The sequence below is a fragment of the Ochotona curzoniae genome, unplaced genomic scaffold (genome assembly GCF_017591425.1).
Source record: "Ochotona curzoniae isolate NIBS_2020 unplaced genomic scaffold, NIBS_Ocur_1.0 contig_3622, whole genome shotgun sequence".
Classification (NCBI taxonomy): Eukaryota; Metazoa; Chordata; class Mammalia; order Lagomorpha; family Ochotonidae; genus Ochotona; species Ochotona curzoniae.
This window is the reverse complement of record NW_024465926.1, coordinates 21058320-21081275: the sequence shown is the minus strand read 5'-3', so window position 1 is coordinate 21081275 and position 22956 is coordinate 21058320. Positions and strand designations below refer to the sequence as shown.

The 22956-nt window shown below is 41.7% G+C and overlaps 1 protein-coding gene and 1 pseudogene across 1 annotated transcript in view; one reads left to right on the top strand and one right to left on the bottom strand.

The window, feature by feature from the left end:
- Positions 1-22956, top strand: part of NUP93 (nucleoporin 93) — a 91492-nt gene that overhangs the window by 10275 nt on the left and 58261 nt on the right. Inside the window, exons 2-3 of the mRNA XM_040982671.1 lie at positions 1318-1510; positions 7623-7740. Coding sequence (XP_040838605.1) covers positions 1332-1510; positions 7623-7740 — 297 coding nt within the window. The 5' untranslated portion in view covers positions 1318-1331. The remainder of the gene's footprint in view (positions 1-1317; positions 1511-7622; positions 7741-22956) is intronic.
- Positions 6019-6222, bottom strand: LOC121158068 (annotated as a pseudogene).

Genomic DNA, 22956 nt, shown 5'->3' with positions numbered 1-22956 from the left:
ATACACATACATACATACATTTTAAAAAATATTTATATTTATTTTTATTGAAAAGGCAGATACACGGAGACAGAGAGAAAGATCTTCCGTCCAACAGTTCACTCCCCAAGCAGCCGCAGCAGCTAAATCAGCCAATCCAAAGCCAGGAGCTTCCTCTGGCTCTCCAAAGTGGGTGCAGGTTCCCAGGGCTTTGGCCTGTCCTCTACTGCTTTCCCAGGCCACAGGCCGGATGCTGGATGGGAAGTGTGATCCCGGTGTGTTCAAGGCAAGCACTTTGGCTGCTATGCTATTGCACTGGGCACATACATGTACATATATACCTTTACGGAGATTCGGAGTAACTTCTTACGCCAAGGAATGTATGAAAAAAAGCTTGTTTGTGTGTGTGTGTGTGTGTGTGTGTGTGTGTGTGTTAATGAAGGAACAGTAGCATGAGAGTAACACAGGAGATGGGGTTGATGAGATGACCCATGTTCGCTTGGTCTCTGCCTGCCTAAGGCTCAGCAGAATATTCTCTGCACGTCATAGATTCTGTGGACTGGCATGGTTCTCTGTCTACCTGGGAGCCTCAAGGAGTTGCCATGAGGATCCTATGAGAGGAGGCCTTATATAGGTGCCTGGTGATTGGTCTTTAAGTTCCCTGGACCTTGCCCCAATGGCTTCCATCCTTTTGTTTTTCTTTTTAAAGATTTATTTATTGTTATTGCAAAGTCAGGTATACAGAGAGGAAGATCTTTTGTCCAATGATTCACTACCCAAGTGGCCACAACAGGTACAGCTGAGCTGATCTGAAACTAGGAACCAGGAGCCTCTTCCAGGTCTCCCACATGGGTGCAGGATCCCAAGGCCTTGAGCCATCCTCAATTGCTTTCCCAGGCCACAAGCAGGGAGCTGGATGGGAAGCAGGGCTGCCAGGATGAGAACTGGTGCCCAAATGGGATCCTGACATGTGCAAGGTGAGGCCAGCTGTTAGCTGCCAGCTGTTGTGCTGGGCCCACTTCGATCCTTTTGTCTGTTTTGCATCCATGGAAGGCAGTAGGCATTCTATTCTGTGGCTTCATGTTTTTCAGTTTGTTCAGTGGCAGAAATCAATCTTGTGACTGTCAATATGTGTAAAAATGATCAGTTTTTTTCATGGTCTGACTCATTTTCTCTGTTGGGCCTGTTCTTGGGCCATGTTCAGGAACAAATTCTGCTTGTTGATGAGCTGTCTCCTTGTCTGGTAATAAGAAGTCTGGGTGTACCGTTAAGCTTGTGACAGATTCAGGTGGTGTTTAAAGGCTTGACTTGGGTCTCATTTTTGTCTCCCCGCTCCAGGACCTGCATCTCTGATGGATACCGAGGGATTCGGGGAGCTCCTGCAGCAAGCTGAACAGCTTGCTGCTGAGACAGAGGGCATCTCAGAGCTTCCCCATGTGGAACGGAACTTACAGGAGATTCAGCAGGCAGGCGAGCGCCTGCGTTCCCGCACCCTCACACGTACATCCCAGGAGACAGCAGATGTCAAGGCGTGAGTACTGGTGGGGAGGCATGCTGGCACTGGGTGATTTGGGGGCAGGGTCTGTTTTCTCTTTTCTGCCTGAATTCCAGTCACATGCCAGATTCCTGGGCACTGAGGGCAGTCCTGGAAGCAGGTCAGCAGCCTTACCTTGTCTTTCTGCCTTTCTGGCTTTCCAACTCCTGTTTGCCTGACCAAGCTATGAGCCCATATCCTAGGCAGAGAGAGCCTTATCTTGCAGAAATCCTGCGTGGGTTCCCCTGTAGGTTAGTGGACGAACCACACAGATAAGTGCCACCTTCCAAGCCAGCGAACTTTCAAGCGAGGTGCAAGTTTTTAAGAGCTCTTGAAAGAAACTGATAAGTGGTCAGGGATGAGAAACCATCTCAGTGAGGAGTGAGTCTATCTGCTTATTGTCAGGGACCCAAGGGACCACCTCTAATAGGCCTTGGTAATCCAGGGCCTCCTTGCTGAGTGCAGAGCAGGAAGGAGCGTGAGCCCCGAGAGAGAGCTGCTGAGGGGAAGTGCTAACTCTAGGGGCTGACAGCTGCAGCTGCCACACAGTGTAGGACAGGCTGCTGATTCCACAACGTGTGTTTGGCATCCCCACTGTGCCAGGCCTGGACCGTCTCTGGGGCTATAACCATGTATTAGACTTTGTCCTTGCCCTCCAGGAACATAAAACCTAGGGGATGGGATGCAATTAAAAAAAATACCGCTTTCCGTAAGAAATGTGATTTGCTGTTTTTTTCTGTGTATCGGAAACTTGGTTATGCTTAAGATTTTGCCTGTTCCTCACCACCAACGTTAGAATTCTGCTCTCGTGTTACAGCTGGGCAACAAAGGCTCAGAGAGCACACACTTGCATCTGTTGAATCACATACCTGGTGAGAGGTGAGCTGGTATTTGAATTCAGTGAGGCTGACTGTAGTTCCAAAGGCAGACCTAGGAAAATGGGAGGGGGGCATCTGTTTATGTCTTTGGGGCTGGAAAGTCATTGAGTTTCTAGGCAGGAGATATGGAAAATTGTTATTCATTGCTGGTAACATGGTGGCATTGTTAAAGTACTTAATAAATGACACATTACTGAACATAAGGGCTATGTTCTTTTTTTCCAGTTACATTTAAGAGTTGAATGTTTTGGTTCAGCTGTCTAATCAGTAAGGATGTTGTAGGAATTCTTGTAGGCCTCCCAAAGTGCTATGTTTTAAAAATACGTGTCAGTTTGATTCTGTTAGTGTTAGTAAATGCAAGGCGGAAGAGGCTTGGCAGGAGTTTTCTTTTTGAACCACCTAGTTTTGCATCTAAGTGCAGACAACTGTTCCCCACACTGTTTGCCAGCACCCTGGCCAGCCCACAAACGGTTGTGCTAACTTTGGGCTCCCTGCCCCTGGCTGCCTGTGGTGCCCCCTGGTTTCTAGCATGCAGGGTCTGTGTATGCAGGGATGTGCAGAATGGAGCAAAAGACCCGTGATACCGGCTGAGTTGCTATAGTTATAATTTAATTGCATCAGCTTTGCAGCCTATTAAGAGCCAAAAAGAAAATATTTTCTTGGTAATAAGTATCAGTCATGCTCTTTTTCTTGTAAATTTCCATTCTTCCTCATCTCTTTCTACCTTAAATTCACTATTTTAGGCAGGAGAAGGTTGAACATTGAAAGAATGGGCATAGGGTGAAACAGGCTCTTAAAAAGAAACCAAAGGCTGCTGACTGTGTTTTTCCATCTTCTTGATAGGTAGAGACAGAAAGTGTGATGTGAGTATTTTAATATTCATGTTGAAGGTAGAAGAGAGAAGTGAACACCCAAAAATTTCTTACATAAAATAAGTCTTAAAAGAAAATTCCATCTGTAAAATTTTAGAGATTTCTGACTTCCGATTAAATTGTTTTGTGCTAAATTTATGTTGTGCTGGATTTTGTTTTAGGGAATGGATTTGATAGCCTTTTTAATGTGTGTTTGATCTTTTTAAGTTAATAATTTTTTTTTACAAGTTTGATTTGTTTATGTGTTTGAAAGAGTTATGGAGAGACAGAGAAAGACAGAGAGATCTTCATCTGCTGATTTCACTCCCCAGGTGGCTAGGGCTAGGCCAGACTTCATCCAGGTCTCACGTGTGGATACCAGGGGCCCATATACTTGGGCCATCTACTACTGTTTTTTCCAGCTTTATTAGCAGGGAGCTAGATTGAAAGTGGAGCAGCTGGGACATGACCTGGAATGCCGTGCTGCAGTGGTGGCTGTACAGTTATACCGCAATACTGGTCTCCATTCAATTTTTTTTTTAAACGTGAAGAAAAGTACTCATCATATATGTAAGGTTATAAATCAGGAGTTTTCAGATCATGGCCCATGAAACATATTCAGCCTTGTCAAAGTATTATTGACAAATAGCTTTGCTTAATTTTTATGTATGGCACTTAAGGCAGATGAAAGGCATCCCAAGCTCATGCCTACCTCTTAGAAGAAATATAGGCATTAATATTCTTGAGCTTAGGTTTGCTAAGACCTTCTTAGATTGACACCCAAAGCACTAGTGAGAGAATTCATTTGAACCTCATCAAGGTGAAAATTTGTGTTTTAAAAAACATTATCCAGAATTTAAGGGCCAGGTGTTTGGCACAGCAGTTAAAATGGGCCTTTGGATGCCTGCATACCAAGTAAGAATTCCTGGATTTAGGTCCTGGCTCCTACTACTGTGAGCCCTGAGAGGTAACAGGTAATGACTTAAATAGTTGGGTTCCTGTCATCCTATGGCAGGAAACCTGGACTGAATTCCAAGCTTAACCCTGGCTGTTGAGGACATTTGGGGACTAAATTAGCAGGTAGAAGATCCAATCTCTCTCTTTCTTTCTCTCTCCCCCGCCTCTCACATAAATTAAAATTTAAAAAGAAAATGAATAACTCTTGGATAAGGAAAATACTGGTAAATTATATATCTGCTAAGAAACTTGCATTCAGAATTCCTAACAATTCTTAGAACTCAGCAGTAATAAGATAAATAACCTGCTTAGAAATTGATGAAAACATCTTTGTGCAATAATCAGATAAGAAGGTATTCAACATCATTAGCTTTCAGAGAAAAAGATCTTCAGTATATTTTTCAATTTATACTTTTTTTAAAGATTTATTTTTATTTTTTATTGGAAAGGTAGATATGCAGAGAAGGAAATACAGAGAGAAAGATCTTTCATCTGCTGGTTCACTCCCCAAGTGGCAACAAAGGCCAGAGCTGAGCCAATTTGAAGCCAGGATACAGGATCTTTTTCCGGGTCTCCCATGTGGGTGCAAGGGTCCCCAGGCTTTTGGCTCTCCTCGACTGCTTTCTCAGGCCACAGGCAGGGAGCTGGATGGGAAGTGGAGCAGCTGGGACATGAACAGGCACCTGTATGAGATCCCGGCACATGTAAGGCGAGAACTTTAGCTACTACATGCCAGGCTCACAAAAATCTTTGAAACTTTTATTTTCTGGTAAGAAAAAAAGAAGAAAGTATGTAACCCCACTTATGTTCCAGGACCTCCAATAGATATGTAAAAATACAGATAGTACCAAACCCTAAATATGCTATTTTTTTCCCATATGCATGTATAGCTGTGATGGAGTTTAAGTTATAAATAGGTATAGGTTAATAACAGCGATTAATAGCAAAATAGACCAATTCTAACAATGTGCTATAATAAAAGTTTAGTATTGGGTCCGGCGCGGTGGCACAGTGGTTAAGGTCCTCGCCTTGCATGCCCGGGATCCCATATGGGCGCCGGTTCTAATCCCGGAGGCCCCCGCTTGCCATCCAGCTCCCTGCTTGTGGCCTAGGAAAGCAGTCGAGGACGGCCCAAAGCTTTGGGACCCAGAAGAGGCTCCTGGCTTCGGATCGGCATAGCATCGGCCGTTGCGCTCACTTGGGGAGTGAATCATCGGATGGAAGATCTTCCTCTCTGTCTCTCCTCTCTGCATATCCGCCTTTCCAATAAAAATAAAATAAATCTTTAAAAAAAAATAAAAGTTTAGTATTTATGAATTGTTTCTGTAATTTTCTGTTTAATATTTTTAAATATATTGGATAATTGATAACACAAGAAACAAAAGTGCAAGTGAGGTGGGGCTGCTAAATTACCTAAGATTTGTTTTAGTCATAAGTGATGAGACATGCAGACAAGGAAGTGACTATCATGAGGGAATTTTTACTTAGATTACCTAAATATGAGGAGATGTTGGCATATCCTACAGGGCCAGCGCTGGCATCAATCAGAAGACAGAGGGATTGAGGGTATTCTCTGTGAGATGAACATGAAATAATCTTGTCATAACAGTTAACAAAGGTGTTATTAAGGTCTAGTTGAGTTGGATTGGAAGTGGAGCAGCTGGGACATGAACCAGCACCTGCATGGGATGCCGCATGCTGCAGGAGAGGGACTACCCTGTTGAGCCATTGCACTGGCTCCAGCAATTACTTTTTTTTTTTAAGTTCTTTATTTTATATATAAAGAGCTGTCATGATTTTCCAAAGTGTCGATGTCTTGCAGCATCCATTCAAGGAACATGACTTAATCCAACTTTATAAAGCTGATATTCTTGGCATACTGGTAGAAACACTGGCGGCACATGTTCAGGCCTTATTTCCAGATCATACTGTGCTGGTTCGAGCATACTCGGTGAGAGTGGGAACCCTGGCTGAATTTCCACGGGTGACTCCAGTAGAACTGCTGGTGACCCATCCTGTCCTCATGAGAGTGAAGAGAGGAAAGCGGCAGTTACTTTTTAAAAAAATATTTACTTTTTTTTATTTGGATGGCAGAGTTATAGTTAGGGAGAGATAGAGAAAAGGAGACCTTCCATCTGCTGATTCATTCCTCACATGGCTGTGATAGCCAGGGCTGGGGCAGGCCAACTTCAGCAGCCCAAAACTCCGTCCTGTACTCCCAAGTACTTGGGCCAGGTGCATCAGCAGGGAGGCTGGATCAGATGTCAAGTAACTGGGACTTCATTGCCCATGTGGGATTCCAGCAGGGCATGTGGCAACTTAACTCTGCACCACAGTGCCAACCCCTACAATTTGCTCTTGATTGACAGGAAATGCACAAAATAGATGAATGCGTTTAATGACATCATAAATATTTAGTTAATAAAACCTTTTCTCTAGGAACCTCCATCTTGGCTGCTTTGAGTAAAGTTCATGGGTCAGTAGCCTTAATAGCAGCATCAACTGAGCTTTGTAGAAATGGAGCATCTGAGGCTGCATTCCAGACCCTGTAGAGTCAGAATTAGCATTTAAACAAGCTTCTGGGGATGCTGCATAGGCACATTGAAAGTTTGAGTAGCACTATTCTACAGGACACTGCAGAATCTTTAGTAACAACAACAGAAATGATGGGGAAAAAGAAGATGGAGGAACAACCTAAAGCTATGGACTAAAACATCTTTAGGAAGATTCTAAGTTGTTCACAAGTAAAGACCTTTTTCTGGGTCCTACTCAGACATGTATTTAAAAAACATGAAATAATTGGGATCATCTTGATATATTTTTAAATAATCTAGGTTGAGGGCTGGAATTGTGGTATGGAAGGTTATGGCATGCAGTGAGGGGATCTCATATTGGAGCACTGGCTACTCTGCTTCTGATTTAAGGGTTTTTTGTTTGCTTTTTAATTTATTTTTTGTCTGTAATACTTTAAATAGCGGAGTCCCCGCTAGAATAGTTACAACAACAACAAAGCAAAATCTGTCTTTACAGAAACTGCAAGTGTGACATGGTTGAGAGTTTATGACCAACCTATAAATAGATGACCTGGTTGCCACTTCTTGCTCTTTGTGCCTTAGTTCTCCCATCTGTGAAATGGAGCTGAGTAATAGCATCTGCCTCCTAGCTCTCTGTGGAGTGTTGGCAACAGTCTAGCCTGTGGAATCATTGCTGTTTTATCCTAGACAAGACTCCCGCTCCAGTTAAGGCATGATCAGAACTTGCATTTCTCCCACTTCAAATGCGGTGCTGTGTTTGTTGCCATATAAAAGTGGGCCACAAAGAAGTTTCAAATAAAAAATACTGACTAACATTTTATGAAGCATATGAGAATTCCTAATCCTGCTCTTTCCCTCTCTTGTCTCCCTACTCTTCATTCCCATATAGGTCAGTTCTTCTTGGGTCCCGGGGTCTGGACATATCCCACATCTCGCAGCGGTTGGAGAGTCTGAGTGCAGCCACGACCTTTGAGCCCCTTGAACCTGTAAAGGACACGGACATTCAGGTAAGGCTGCCAGCACAAGTAGACCCCTGGGCAGGGGCCCTGGCTCTTCGCTGACCAGCTGATTTAAGAATCCCAGTTTTCCTAGTTAATTTTCATTTTCCTCATTAATTTTCAAATTTCTCAGATATTAAGAGAGGGAGACCGAGCTAGAGAAGTGTAGTAGAGGAAAATTAGGTGATTTTCATGGTGCTCTGCACGGCTGTGCTTCAGAAAGCCTTCCAACCTGATCATTTTAGATGATTGTCGTCATGAGAACAGGTTTCTCTTTCTTTCTTGGGCTTAATCCAAGGCACAGAAACACTAGTTTAAGTTTCTCTTGCTTTCTTACTAGATGACAGATCATTTTACTATTCAGCTTCCACATTTTTTTCCTGCATCTTGCACTGGTTGGCAGAGAGTTAGGGAAAGCCAAGGATATCACTTACTGAAGCCTACTCAGTGATTTTCTGGAAGTATTTGGCTGCGTTAGTAGCATGAGAAAATGGTCTAATAGGCACTCTATTTAACCAAACATATTGCCAGCAACCCAGCACCGATTTAATCTAATCACAAGCTGCTAGAAAGTTGTTAAGCTAAAACTTGTATCTATTTAAGTTTCAAGCAGTTAGAATATTGCATTTGTGTTGGAATAAAGGGAGAGTGGCAGGGCCTGATTTTTATTATTGTTTTATTTTCAGAATGAAAGGATAGAGTTCTTGCAGAGGCGAATCCTGTTGGAAATGGCCAGTAGTTATCTTGTTATTTGGATTCAGTTTGGATTAATACTTTACCTAATACCCTTCCCAGGAAATTGCTAGGGGCCATCTAATTGGCTACATTTCTACTGCATTTATTCCAGTTCCGAAAATGAAAACAGTGCACTTTGAATTAAAAATTGAATAACTGTAGATACACGTATCTTTTCCCACCATTGGTATAGCCTAAAAATATGCCATGTATTAGATTTTTTTCTATCTGTGTTTGCCAAATCATATTTGCTGTCATCTAAGAGTTGTGTTTTCATTTCCATGTAATTTTCAATGGCATGTCTTCTTAACTTTTTTCTTGATGAAGTTTCAAGCACCTCTTCCATTCCAAGTGCTTCATACTTTATAAACAAATACTTAGAAGAGAGATGATATGGAGAACGTGTGACAGCTCCAGTTAAGTTGAATAATTACCATATATTTTGGGAGCAGGTTTAATAGTGTGAAAACAAATGGCACTGGTGAAAGGTGTTTGGGTACTTTTAATATTGAAAATGGTGAAGAATATTATCTGAAAAACCAATAGTTCTTTAAATTTTCTTTGGGATTTTTGGAAGAATCTGTGATTGGAATACTTGGCCACGTTAGTAATGTACTTCCTGCTCTTCTATTGATATGATATTCCATTTATTACCTGTATTGGTTGGTGAGTTTATAAATGTATTGATTCATAATGCTTATTCCTTTTTTTTTTTTTTAAGATGTATTTATTTTTACTGGAAAGTGAGAGACAGAGAAGAGGAAAGACAGGAAGATCTTCTGTCTGATGATTCACTCCCCACGTGGCTGTAACGGCCAGAGATGAGCTGATATGAAGCCAGGAGCCTCTTCCACATCTCCCGTGCAGGTGCAGGGTCCCAAGGCCTTGGGCCATCCTCTATTGCTTTCTCAGGCCACAGTCAGGGAGCTGGGTGGGACATGAACAGCTTCCCATATGGGATCCCCGTGTGTGCAAGGCAAGGACTTTAGCCACTAGGCTATCACGCTGGGCCCTTCTCATTCCTTCTTAATTTCTAGTTAATGAAAAACACCCTCCTTTAAATGGCTTTCTAGCAATGCAGAAAGTTGGCTAAAAGTTGCTATGTTGCAGAAACATGGCTAAAAGTTTTAGATCTGTATGGAAAATTTTGAACTCTGAGGCTGATGATGTTTCCATTTCAAAATTTTACCTATTACTTGGAGTGTTCCAGAATAGTTTCAAAAATGCGAAGTGGCCAAGCTAAGATAGGTTTTTGTTAATTGGGAGTTGATCATCTGGATGTGAAGCATAAGCAAGGGTTTGACTTATTTTGAAATAAGTCCTTTTTTGACTTCATCTTCTTACAAGCAGAGAAATCAAGGGGAAAATTTAGCTTTGGTCTACAAGCTTTGGCCCAGTCTAAGCTGATTGCAGTTTACTAATAAAGATTGGAGGTTTTAAACTGCATTGTGTGACTCAGTTGACCTATTCCTAAACTTCTGTATGCATGTAGTGTTATGTCTTTACCTGACTTGTTTAGTAGCCAGGTTGAGTCAGGCTGGGGCTGGCCTTGTGGCGCAGTGGGTTAAGCTGTGGCCTGTGATATCAGCATCTCACACTGCACCATTTTGAGTCCTGTTTGTTCTACTTCTGATCCAGCTCCCTGCTAATGTCTCTGGGAAAGCAGTGAATAATAACCCCATTGTTGGACTCCTGCAACCCATGTGGGAGACCTGGACGGAGTTGGATGCTCCTGACTCTGTCCTGGTTCACCACTGGCTGCTTGAAGCTGTTTGGGGAGTGAGCCAGTGAATGGAAGATCTCTTTCTCTGTCTTTTCCTCTCTCTGTCTATATAACACTACCTTTATAAAGTAAGCACTTAAAAAAAAGTAGAACCAAAGCATTTCTCTCCATTAATATGGGGTGCCTTCATTTAATTCTCCTCAGAATGTATTTGATAAATTTGTACATTTTCAGTTATTTGTAGAAAATCCAGAGATACTATTTGGTGTTCCCTAATCCTACCACCATCTGTTTAGATAGTTTTGTAGAGTTAGAATTTATATACTATAAATCTGATGGGCGTTTTTTTGTATATGAGCTTTTATTTTTCAGCCAGTGCACTTTTTTGAGGTAGTATGTGTGCGAATACCACGTGCCAAATATCAGAGTGAAATTATTATGTCAATTTATAAGAACCTTAAAGTACTGTACATAAAAGGAGCTGCTGGTGCATCCTTTGATAGATGCTGTCCAGGATATTGTACTGTCCAATGTTTGCATTACCTATGAGCTTGAAAAGGCATTTTCCCATGTATGGATTGTCTCTTGCAGTTGGAGGACATTGATTATATTTCCTTCTGTTTGTAATGGAGCTTGAAGTTAATCTGAATTTTTGTTGTTGCTGTTTGTTATTCATCATAATCAATGATGTTGGCAATATGTTGAGAATGCCTTTTAAAGAAATTGCTGTGCCCAGCAACAGTAATAGGTTTTAAATATGGATGAAACTAGTAACAATCTTTTAATGTTTATTGATTTTATTTTTTGGAAATGGTCATAAAGAAGGCCTACAACTTTATGTAATAGAGATGTAGAGCCATAACCTGACGGGACATGCTGCTCAAGTGACTGCACTGATGTGCTGTGAGTGATTGTGGTCCTCTCACAGATGCACTTGCTTGCTTCTGTCTTTGGAGAGAAATATGACTGAGGCAGATTGTACCGTTTTATTGTGATCTGAACAGGCCTCATGTACCATGGATGAAATGTGTTATGTAACAATGAAGTGCACATTTACATAGCTTTGTTATATTTTGGGCTTTTTCACTAGATTGCATGTATTTTCAAGAAAGCTGTGCAGAAATAGCCTGAGTAGGCCATAAAAATGGGAGTTGCAGTTTCCCAGCATCAGACCGTAGTTATTCCAAATGGCATTAGACCAAAGCAGTGTTACTGCTAAACTTACTACATTGTATTCCTAAATAATACCATAACAACTTGCTGCAAATTTGATTGCCTAAACAGAAGTTCTTTTGTTGTTCTGGAGTCCAGAACTGTGGAATACAAGTGTTGGCAGCACCTATTCTTTTTATACTTACAGGGGAGAGTCCTTCCTCTTCCAGCTTTTGGTGGCTTTTAACGTTTCTTGACTGTGGCAGGATAATTCCAGTCTCTTCCATTTTCACAGGTTTTTCCTTGTGAGTGTCAAATCTGCCTTTCCCTTCTCATGTAAGGATAATGGATTTAAGGCCCATCCTAATTCTAGGTGATCTCATCTGGAGATCCTTTAGTTTAATATCATTTGGAAAGACCTTATTTTCAAATAAGTACCAGGTTCAGGGTTAACATCGTGGCTCAATGGATTACACCACTGCCTGCTTCCCATGTGGGTGCTTATTCATATCTCAGCTACTCTACTTTTGATCCAGCTCCTTTCCAATGTATCTAAAAGCTGCAAAAGATGGTCCAAGTCCTTGGGCCTCTACCACCCATGTGGGAGAACCGGATAAAGTTTCAGGCTTCTGACTTGGCCTGGCCCATTCCTGGCCATTTCAGCCATTTGGGCAGTAAACCAGAAGCTGACAAGTCTTCTGTCTCTCTCTATCTCTTCTGTAACTCTGCTTTTCAAATAAATAAAATAAACCCTTGAAACAACAACAACAAAACAAGTACTAGGTGTTAGAACCTGAACATATCTTTTTGGAGGATACATTTCAGCTATGCATTTATGGTGCCAGGATCATTTAAAGATTGAGTGTGAATAATGAAACATCTTTAAATCAAGCTCCATTTCAAGAGCCATATGGGATATGGAGTATTGGGCTGAAGTATCTACAGCCAGATCTTCCAGTGGCTGCAAGCCACAAACAAGTGTTTGATGTTGTCCTCAACATTTTCTTTCAGGCCTTTAGGAAATGGAAAATTAAACTGACTCCCCATGTCTGATACCAGAGTTCTGTAGTAGTTATTTTCTCTTCCAGATTAATATTCTGTAGTGTGGTTGAAAATGTTCCATAGGGCCATTTTTCAACTGGCAATATTCTGCTTTTTAAAAATAGTTTTAAGGTGAAGTGAAGGTTGGCTTGATTACGTTGTCAGAGCTTACTAGAAAAGGAGTTGCCGTGTGCTTGTACACACTGCACTGCAGCCAGTCAGTGTGCCCAACCTTTTCAGTTCTGCTTTCTGCGTCAGGCCTCTGCACACCACTCTCCCTTAACCTAGGGTAGCACTTCTGGCCTTTCCAATCTCTCATTTTTGTTTAAGACAAAAGCTTGCCTTAGATGCTACTTCTTCCCTAGGCTTCTCAAATCTTTTCTCTCCATAGCATCCAAATATAGTATGTCAGCTTTATTGCTTAGGAGGAGACAAAGCTTTTTGAATGTTCTATTACAAAGTAGATAGAAATGTAGATTATGTTGATGGAATTGATTTAGCAGCCAATTCTAATCTGAGGCTAGGTCAGAACCAATGAGACTAGAGCTCCATTTTGGCCTCCTATGAGCATAGCAGAGACCCAAGTATTTGGGCCATTATCTGTTGCTTTCCCAGGCACAAATGATGGCTTAACCACTGTACCACAGTGATAGCCCCTCAGTTTATTTTGCAAATAGTGAGACGAAATTGAATGTTTTTTATAAAGATGAAAATGAGTCAGTGGTGGTGTAACTCCTTATCAGATAAAGTTGCTATTATCTTATTTTGTCTCATGATTTCTATCTTCAGAATTGAAATATTATGAATCTGGGATTGTGGCATAGTGGGCCTACAATGCTGGCATCCCATATTGGTGCCAGTTTGAGTCCTGGCTGCTCCACTTCTAATCCAGCTGTTTGCTGGTGTGCCTGGGAAAGTGCTTGAGTCCCTGCTCTGATATTGGAGACCCAGATGAGTTTCTGGTTTCTGCCTTCTGACAGACCCAGATCTGACCATTGTCAGTTGGGGAATGAACCATTAGATGGAAGAGAAAGAAAGATCATGGAGAATCAAATGCAGAAGTTAAGTTTATTTTAAAAATTGAAATATTAGGGCCTGGCGTGGTGGCCTAGTGGCTAAAGTCCTCGCCTTGAACACTCTGGGATCCCATATGGGTGCCAGTTCTAATTCCAGCAGCTCCACTTCCTATCCACCTCCCTGCTTGTGGCCTGGGAAAGCAATTGAGGACAGCCAAAAGCCTGGGGAACCTGCACCCGTATTGGAGGCCTAGAAGAAGTTCCTGGCTCCTGGCTTTGGATTGGTGCAGCACTGGCCGCTGTGGTCACTTGGGGAGTGAATCATCGGATGGAAGTTCTTTCTCTCTGTCTCTCCTCTTCTCTGTATATTTGATTTTGTGATAAAAAAAAAATTGAAATATTATTACATAATTGTAGATATAAATAACAGTGAACTGGGAAAGTAATTGTGTTGTAATAGTATCTTTGTGGTGCTAGCAAGTTATTGGCTGGGAATAGATTATAGAAATCCTATGATAAGGCCCAGTGCAATAGCCTAGTGGCTAAATCCTTGCCTTGCATCTGCAGGATCCCATTATGGGAGCCAGTGTGTGTCCTGGCTGCTCCACTTCCCACCCAGCTCCCTGCTTGTGGCCTGAGAAAGCAGTAGAGGATGGCCCGAAGCTTTGGACCCTGCATCTGCAGGGAGACCCAGAAGCTCCTGGCTTCAGAGCTCAACTCCAGCTGTTTTGGCTACTTGGGGAGTGAACCAGTAGACAGATGATCTTTATCTTTGTGTTTCTGTCTCTCCTTCACTCTGTAAATCTGTATTTCAATAAAAGTAAATCTTAAAAAAGAAATCCCATCATAGTTTTGGAAACATTACAATGATTAATGTGCCAGTAGCTCTTCAGTAATATTATTGGCAAGTTACTATTATTTTTTAAGTTTTATTTGGTTGAAAGGCAGAGTTACAGAAAAATAGAGGAGAGAGTTCTGGCATCCACTGGTTCCCTTCCCAGTTGGCCATGTGGCCAGGGCTGGGACAGGCCAAAGCCTGGAAACAAGAGACTTCACCTTGGTCTCCCACTTGGGTGTCAGATCCCAAGTTCTTGGGCCATCCTCTGCTGCTCTTCCAGGCACATTAGCAGGGAACTAGATTAGAAATGGAACAGCTGGAACTCAAACCAGAAGCCATATGAGATGCTGGCCCTGCAGATAGTGCCTTAACCCACTCTGGCATATTGTTGTTTGTTATTATTATTGTTATTTTTTAAAAAAAGATTTGGTTATTTTTACTTGAAAGGCAAATTTAGAGAGAGAAGGAAAAATGAAAGAGAGATCTTCCATCCACTGGTTCTCTTCCCAAATGGCTGCAATGGCCAGAGTGAGCTGATCTGAAGCTGGGAGCTTCTTCCAGATCCCTCATGTGGTTGCAGAGTCCCAAGGACTTCAGGCATTCTCTGTTGCTTTCCCAGGTCTTAGGCAGGGAGCTGGATCAGAATTGGAGCAGCCAGCATGGCCATATGGGATTCCAGTACCACAAGTGGGAGGATTAGTGTGTAATACCACCACACTGTCCCCCTATTACTGTTATTTTTTAAAACATCTATTTATTTTGGAAGACAGAGGGACAGAGATTTCACTGATTTCACTTCCCTGAATGCCCACAACAGATAAGGTTCAATTAGGTCAAAACCAAACCCCAGAACTGAATCCAGGCTTTCTATGTTAGTGACAGGGACCAAAATACTTAAGCTGTCACCTGTTATTCTTCTGAGTACTCATTAGCAGGAAGCTGCACTTGGAAGTGGAGTTGGGGCCAGAACTCAGCCACTCCAATATGAGTTATAAATGACCCAAGCAGTGCCTTCATTGCTGTGCAGAATTCTCCACACTGTATTAATGAATACTCCACGAAGTATTAATGTTGAGAAAGAAATGCAGCAAAAATTTCTTTACTTCAGTCAGTTGAGGGGAAAGTGCAATTTAAAAAGTTGACTATCATTTTCATCTTTTTCTAGAAATGAAAACTGCTGAATTTCTGTATTGAGAAGAGGTCTTACCAGAGTTGCTTTAGTAAAATTTCAGGAAAAAATGAAGTTCATTCATAAGATTTGCATCTATTTGCATAGTAATTCTGTGAAATGATATAAGTACGCAAAGCACTCCTGTCTTCCGTCTTCTGATTTTTTTTTTTTTTGAGCAGGCTCTTTTGGACAAAGTGGTGATCTAGCCTAAACTGCGTAATTGTAAATTTTGAGTGGATGGACTGTGCACTCTGAAGGAACAGGACTTTATACCTAAGTATTTTCACTTTGCTTTCTGAATGTTTTCACATGACAAAAGTATAAGAGAACATTCCATGGAATCTAATAATATAAAAGTTAATCTAACAATGTGAAAGTTTAGTTAAGCATTTGTGTTTATTCATCTACTTTATAATATCCTTGCCCCTGAGAGGGTCAGTGAGAAGTTCATGGTAATCTTCTTTGTAAGCCTTTAGAGGACTTTAATGAATATTTGAATTTTGCCCTTTCCCAGCTTGTAACAGCTGTCTCCCCTGGACTTAACATAACCTGTAGCTAATACCCTTGGCTTCGCCAGCAAATGAATCTGATTTTTACCGAATGCAAAGTCTGTGTGTCAGAGAGAATCCCTTCCTTAGAACACCATGTACATTTTAGGCCCAGATTGAGGTGTGGTCGTTGAACTGCTTGTGGAAAACAAACACATCCGCTGTGCCCTATTCTGGTTCAGAAATAGTAGCCAGCTGTGCCAGGCTTTATCTCCCCCGTGAACACAGCAATGCACGTATTACCCCCATTTTTTTCTGCTGATAATCTTTATTTTATTTTTAATATTGATAACATAATTGAAAGGGGACATTGCTTCCTCTTAATGTATTTTCCTTGTCATTAAACCCTGACCCAGAATAATTCTCAGAGCTGGTAAAAAAAAAAAAAGAACAGTAAACCTAACCTGTAAAAAAAAAAAAAAGAAAAGAAAAGAAAATCCCGTCTGCAGAGACAGACAAGCTAATTGCCGTTTTGTTTTGTGTTTATAGTTAGCTGGCCTGATGCTTATTACTGTGGTGAGGGTGGAAGTTATTTAATTTTTCTGCCTGTTTGTGATAAGGGAAAAGGTAGGCATTGTGGTCTGGTGACAAAGTATGCAATTACATTAAAGTATTCTGTGAATGGAATTAAAAATGGTAACTTTGGAGTGAAAATGGGTCTGTGCAAAATGTGAAAAACTACTTTTATGTGAGCCAGAAATATAGGATTTTAGGCCTTTTATTTATCCATTCACGCTTACTCCTGAATGCAAGGCTTTCAGAATGAGCAAGTAAATGGATGCTGAATGCATTTGAGCAAGCAGGAAATGACAGGCTTTTTGTCTTCTCGGAGATTTCTTATATCCTGTAGTGAGCAGGAGAATATCAATTACCAACTTAAAGAAGAAAGAAGTTGGAATGGTTCTGTAACAGTGTTTTGGAACAAGCCCATGGCTAAAATATTTATCTAACATTTTAAATGGAGCACTTCAAATCTTGGCCAGGCTTTGGTGCCTTTGAACTGGAATGAAACCTTCCCCTCCCTTCTGCACTGGCTGTCTCTTGTCTGCCAGTACCTTTGGATGTCAGCACTCTGAGGATAAGGAATATACTTTCTCACCTTCCGGCTGGCATCTTTAAATCGCCTGATTTCAGGAGCCAGAAATGGACATGTGTGTTTATCTGTTAAACTATTTGAAAATGGAGTGGATGTGATTTTCAGGGGTTAAAGCTTGATCGGATATTAAATGCATTGCAGTGAAGCAGTCTAACATTCTCAGTTGGCAGCCCTTGACCTGGGGTACAACTCTGATCTGCTAGCCACAGCACTTTGTAATCTCTTACTTTGGTTTGGGTGTTTTTGATCCAAAGCCTTCCAGGCGTGCAGTCCGATATGGCTCCTTCAGTTGGTAGCTGCAAAGCATGGCTTCCTCTGTTAGAAAACTTTGGGGCCCGCTTAGGAATGTCTCCTCTGCAAAACCACATATGTCAAGAAACTGAGTGAAAGGCTCAGATACTGGAGATTTGTTTGGTGTGAAACAGACCAAGGAACCAGGAGGTAGAGAGGGCAGTATCCTCTACCAACCGCCCCTATGCTTAGAGCTAATATATATATCGTTTGTCTTAAACCCCCCCACCCCCCCGTTTTGGAAATGCTCAGCTTCCATGCTACAGTTCAGATATGAAGAGGCCGAGTGAGTTCCCCAAGCCCGGATTGCTGGCAGCCAAACTGGTCTGCAGGCTTCTGACAGCTGCCGGTCTGCAGCAATCGCAAGATCAGTAGCGGTACACGTTCCACTTTAATTATCTTGGAGGACAGAAGGGCCAGTCCTCTCTTCTCACTGGAGTGGCTGCAAGGGCCGGGTGCCATCCGCAAAATCCTGCCTGTGCCTTTCAGAAACGTAGCCTTTGAAGCACTGCAGCAGAATATGCTATGTGGGGCTGGGCGTGACACAGCTGCCAAGAACTGTTCCCCCAAATTCTTGTCTTACAAAATGTTTTTACAATGAGGACTGGGCTTTTTTGTTTAATTTATAAGACAAAAAGGGGTATTGGGTTAGCAGAATGTAAGTGGGAGCGTAGATTTACTGGCTGATTTTTATCGTTTAGTTTATTTTTTCAAATGTCATGTGCAAAAGAGTTTACTCTTTGCTTTAAAAACAAAGAAAAAACCTCAAAGTGCTGTTGCTATCTTAGGGACAGGTGGGATACTGTAGAAGATTCTGATATGCTTGATTTGCTCATGGTACTAACATACATTGCTGTGGTACTCTCTGGGAACATTCTCTTTTTCTGTTAGATTCTCTGTTAATCATAGTGCATATCAACCTTTCTCAGCAGCTCCAGTCTCTCAGGAAAGCAGGGCCTGCCACTTTCTTTCCATTGAGTAAAATTGGATTCCGATGATGAGGTCCCAAACTGCCCTAGATATCTTAGTGTTGAAGAAATCTGGTAGTGAGTATTATTAATTTCAAAGGTGCATTGACCGAATCAGTGCTCTTCAAACCATTTTCCCACTTCAAATTCAACTCAGACCACATCAACTACATTAAAACTCAAACCACATTAACTACATTAAAAATGAAATTAAAAGGGGCTGGCATTGAGGTATAGGAGATTAGTCTACAGTCTTTGTAGCATCTCAGATGAGCATCATTCAAATCCTGCACACTCCACTTTCGATCCAGCTCCTTGCTTATGTGCCTGAGAAAGCAGCCTTATATCTTAGGCTGACGCCCATGCGGGAGACCCGAATGGAATCTTAGGTTCCTGGTTTCACCTTGTCCCAATTGAGGGCATTATACCCATTTGAAGAGTGTCCCAGTGAGTAGACGGAGAATATTGCCTCAGCCCCAATTACTATTCTTTTCAAATAAACTAAAAAAATTTTTTAAAGAAATGAAATAAAAGACATGCGAAATATAAGCCCTATTTTTTTTAAATTAGGCAAAACATGGTCATAAAATTAACTTACATTGCCGTGAAAATTTCTGAATGTTTATTCTCTGTTCCTACGTGCTAAGGACTAGACAGAATCCGTTTGTAGGTTGGTGGCACTCCTGTAACCATGTTTGAGTAGGACAGTGTTAGATAGTTTTTTTTTTCCCTCTCATTCCTCTTCTCTCCTTTTTGCCCTTTCGTCTATTTCTTGTGTAAATATGTTTTTACTGGTGCAGTGAAACATAGTTGAATAACAAGTTTACATTCCTTTGAACTGTTTTACTCCAGCTAGCATCGGAGAAGCAAAGCTAAGGTTATTAAGCATCTGTGACATCCAGGCACAGCAGACGCTCTCTGCAGGTCTTGGTACAGTCTCCCCAGCAAGCTCCTGTTCTAGACACTTGATGCTGACTCCGTTTCTCAGAGGAATCAGGGCATAGATGTGTCAGACTTGAATTCTCCTTTCTTGCTTTAAACTCATTGCTGTATTCTTAGCTCCCTTGGTTTTTAACATTTTTACACTTGATCTTAGCCAAAAGGCTGAGAAGTGATTGTTGGAACATTTAAAAAATATGTTTGTTTCATTTATCTAAGAGAAAGATAGGGATCTTCCATCCGCTGGTATACTACCCACATGCCTGCAGCATCCAGGGCTGGTCAAGGTGAAACTGAGAGTCAGAAACTTAGTCTGGGTCTCCCATGTGGGTGTCAAGAGATTTGAATCGTCACCTCCTGACTTTTGGGTACACATGAACAAAAGCTACAATTGGGAGCAGGGCCAAAACATGAAGTTGGACTCTGCCCTGTATGGGATGTGCTTGTCCCATGCAGTGTCTTTTTTATTTAAAAGATTTATTTATTTATTTTAGATTTATTTTTTTTTATTGGAAAGTCAGATATACAGAGAAGAGGAGAGACAGAGAGGACAATCTTCCATCGGATGAATCTCCCCAAGTGGCCGCAACAGCTGGAGCTGAGCCAATCCAAACACAGGAGCCAGAAGCTTCCTCCGGGTCTCCCTTGTGGGTGCAGGGTCCCAAGGCTTTTGGCCATCCTCAACTGCTTTCCCAGGCCACAAGCAGGGAGCTGGATGGGAAGTGGGGCTGCTGGGATTAGAACTGGCACCCATATGGGATCCTGGCATGTGCGAAGTGAAGACTTTAGCCACTAGGCTACTGCACTGGGCCCCATGCAGTGCGTTAACCAGTGCACCAAATGTCTGTCTCCCCTAGATCTTTTTTGTTTGTTTGTTTGGTTTTTAAGATTTATTTAGTTTTTATTTGAAAAACAGTTATATAGAGAGATGAATGGGGACGCACGCATGTAAACACACACACAGATCTTCCATCTGCTAGTTTACTGTCCGTATGATTGCAGTGGACCCAGCTGGGCTAGTCTGAAGCCAGGAGCAAGGAGTCTACTGTGTCTCCCTTGTGTATGCAGTGGCTCAAAGTCCCATTCATCTTCTTATACTTTCTCAGGCACACTGGCAGGGAGCTGGATTGGAAGTAGAGTAGCCAGAGTTTGAACTGGCACCCATATGGGATGCTGGTGCTGCAGGCTTAGCCCTAATCTATACCATGGTGCCAGCTCCCTCTCCTAGGTCTTTATTTTCATTTGTAAACTACGATTGCTCCAGTAAAGGAATAAATTTTTCAGGCGCCAACCCAGTGGCATTTCAGGTTAAGCTGCCTGTGAGCCTGCATCCCATTTAGAGCACGGATTAGAAACTTGGCTGTTCCACTTCCAATCCACTTTTCTGTTAATGTACATGAGAAAACAACAGACTGTCCTCAGGTGCTTGGGCCTCTGTACGCATATGACAGACCTAAAAGAAGCTCCAGGCCTGTGCGCCTGGCATAGCTCCAGCCATTGCGGCCATTTGGAAAGCGAACCAAGGGATGAAAGATCTTTCTCAGTTTCTGTGTCTCTCCCTCTCGCTGTAATTCTGCCTTTCAAACAAATAAACATAAAGCAAGGAGAGTGAATTTTCAGAATGTTCTTGGAAGAAGAAGGCTAGTAGAAGCATAAATTAGAATATAATTGATTGCTCATTTAGAGGAAATAGAGAGCCCGCAGTACTGGAGGAAGATGTACCATCTTTAGAATGAGTGTGATAGGCATTGCTCACATTTACATAAGCTTGGTAGCAGCATCATGTGGCTTGAGGGAGAAGCTGCTGTGTACCGTCTAAGCCTGGATACAAATGTCTGCTGGTTTAGGGGAGCGGGGTGAGTTTGCAGGATGGCCAAACCTGCTTCATTTACCTCTAGAAGCTTGGTTTTTTGCCATAGTTTTCTACTTGCTGTCAGTTTAATTTACTGTCTAAAGCTCAGCCTGTTATTTCTCAGGTTGGCTGCCCTATAGGTACACAGGAAAGGATTTTTTGTGAAATCCTGGAACAACTTTTGGATTTGAAATGCCTAGGCTTTGTGTTTGTGCAAATGGCGTGTGTTCAGCTTCTTGCTTGATCATCTTTGTTTGCTTCTGAAGTTGAGCTAGGGTTAGAAGGATGATGCTAGAAGCAATTTAAAGGGCATATCATTTTTACTGTAATAGTGAACTATTGATTGTTGACTTATTTGTAGGTTTAATGCAGACCCATTTCCTTACTTAGCGTCTGACTGGCCATTAAGCTCTGGCAGTGTGCCGGAATGTTGAAATCTTGTATCATATAATATGATTTGCCTGTCTAAGGGTATTATGTGTATTTGGTTTTAAGACATAGACAAAGCCCTTGACTGTGTGTGTGTGTGTGTTCCAGAATCCAGGAAAGCTCTCTCTACAGCAAAAGTACTCACTTCTAGGAAAGAGCATGGAAGTGAATAATTGACATTCAGTGAGGCATTAACACATGACAGCATGCAAATAACTATTCTTCGGACTAATTCTTAAAAACAAGTGTGAGCTAGCGTAACAGAATCGTAAGAGAAGACCACGCAGGGAACCGAGGAGGGGTTGCTGTAGGGGTGTGAGTGTAAGTGATAGTAAGTAGTCCTCAGAATTTGCTTAGTATCACTTTTCTTACATGGAATTAAAATTAGAATCTAGCTAATCTAGAAAGAGCTGGGCTGTGGCTCAGAATGGAGGAAAGGAATCATTGGTTAGGGATTTTTTGTTTTCATTCTCATCTTTCAAAATGTACGCACCTCTTGGCTGAGAGAATGTTACTGTAGAGGGAGTTAGGTGACAAAGAGGCATTAAACCAGAATTTTTTAAGAGCATGAAATCCTGTCATTGCAAGAATAAGGCATGCTTCATTAAGAAAGCTCTTGAAAATGGCTTCCTGGTGTACTTCTTTGGCTGAAAGTTAGACCAGCCACCGTTTGGGGAGTGTTGGACTGTGTTTGCACTGGGTGTTTGAGACTTTGGAACATCTGTTTGAAGTGACAAGGAAAATTGATTAGCAAGAAAGTAAAGAATTAGTATGTGAAATGTGTGTTGGTGTAGATGATAAAAATGGCCCTTATTGGCTCAGAATTGGTCAATTCTTATAAAGATAGGTGTAAGCTTTTCCTTGATTCTGTCATGGAGAAGATTCCTAATGTGAGGAAAGGGCTCTGAGACTGCGGATATCATGAGTAACCATTACATCATTTCATTACCTTCCTCCTACCCCCGGCCCCAGACCATTTGGAAGGTTGCCCATTGAGAAGTTCTGTGACTTTGCCCTAATTTGGAGGATCTAAGGGGAAGTAACAGGCCAGGCATTTTGTGTGTCCTTTGTCTGATACTCTCCAGTGAACCTTGTTTATAACTCTTTTGTTCCTTGCTGTTGCAGCGTTAGAATTGAACATGGTGTGGGCATCATTTTCTGTTACATAATAGTGGAAGAAATTAAGACCAATATGTAAAGATTAATTACTTAAAAATGAAAGTTGGACCTAGATAATTCTTAATCCATGCCCTACATCCTTATTTTTGTCCTTGCTGAGAAAGGCTGGTAGACTCATTGGGTGAATTTCATATTCTCTCACCACTGTTCAGTTTGTTAATGCTTTGTTTCTTCTCAGACCTTTCCTTGTCTTCTCTGAAGTAACATCTCCATTCCTTCCTATGTATGTAAATTGATTGTAGGGCTG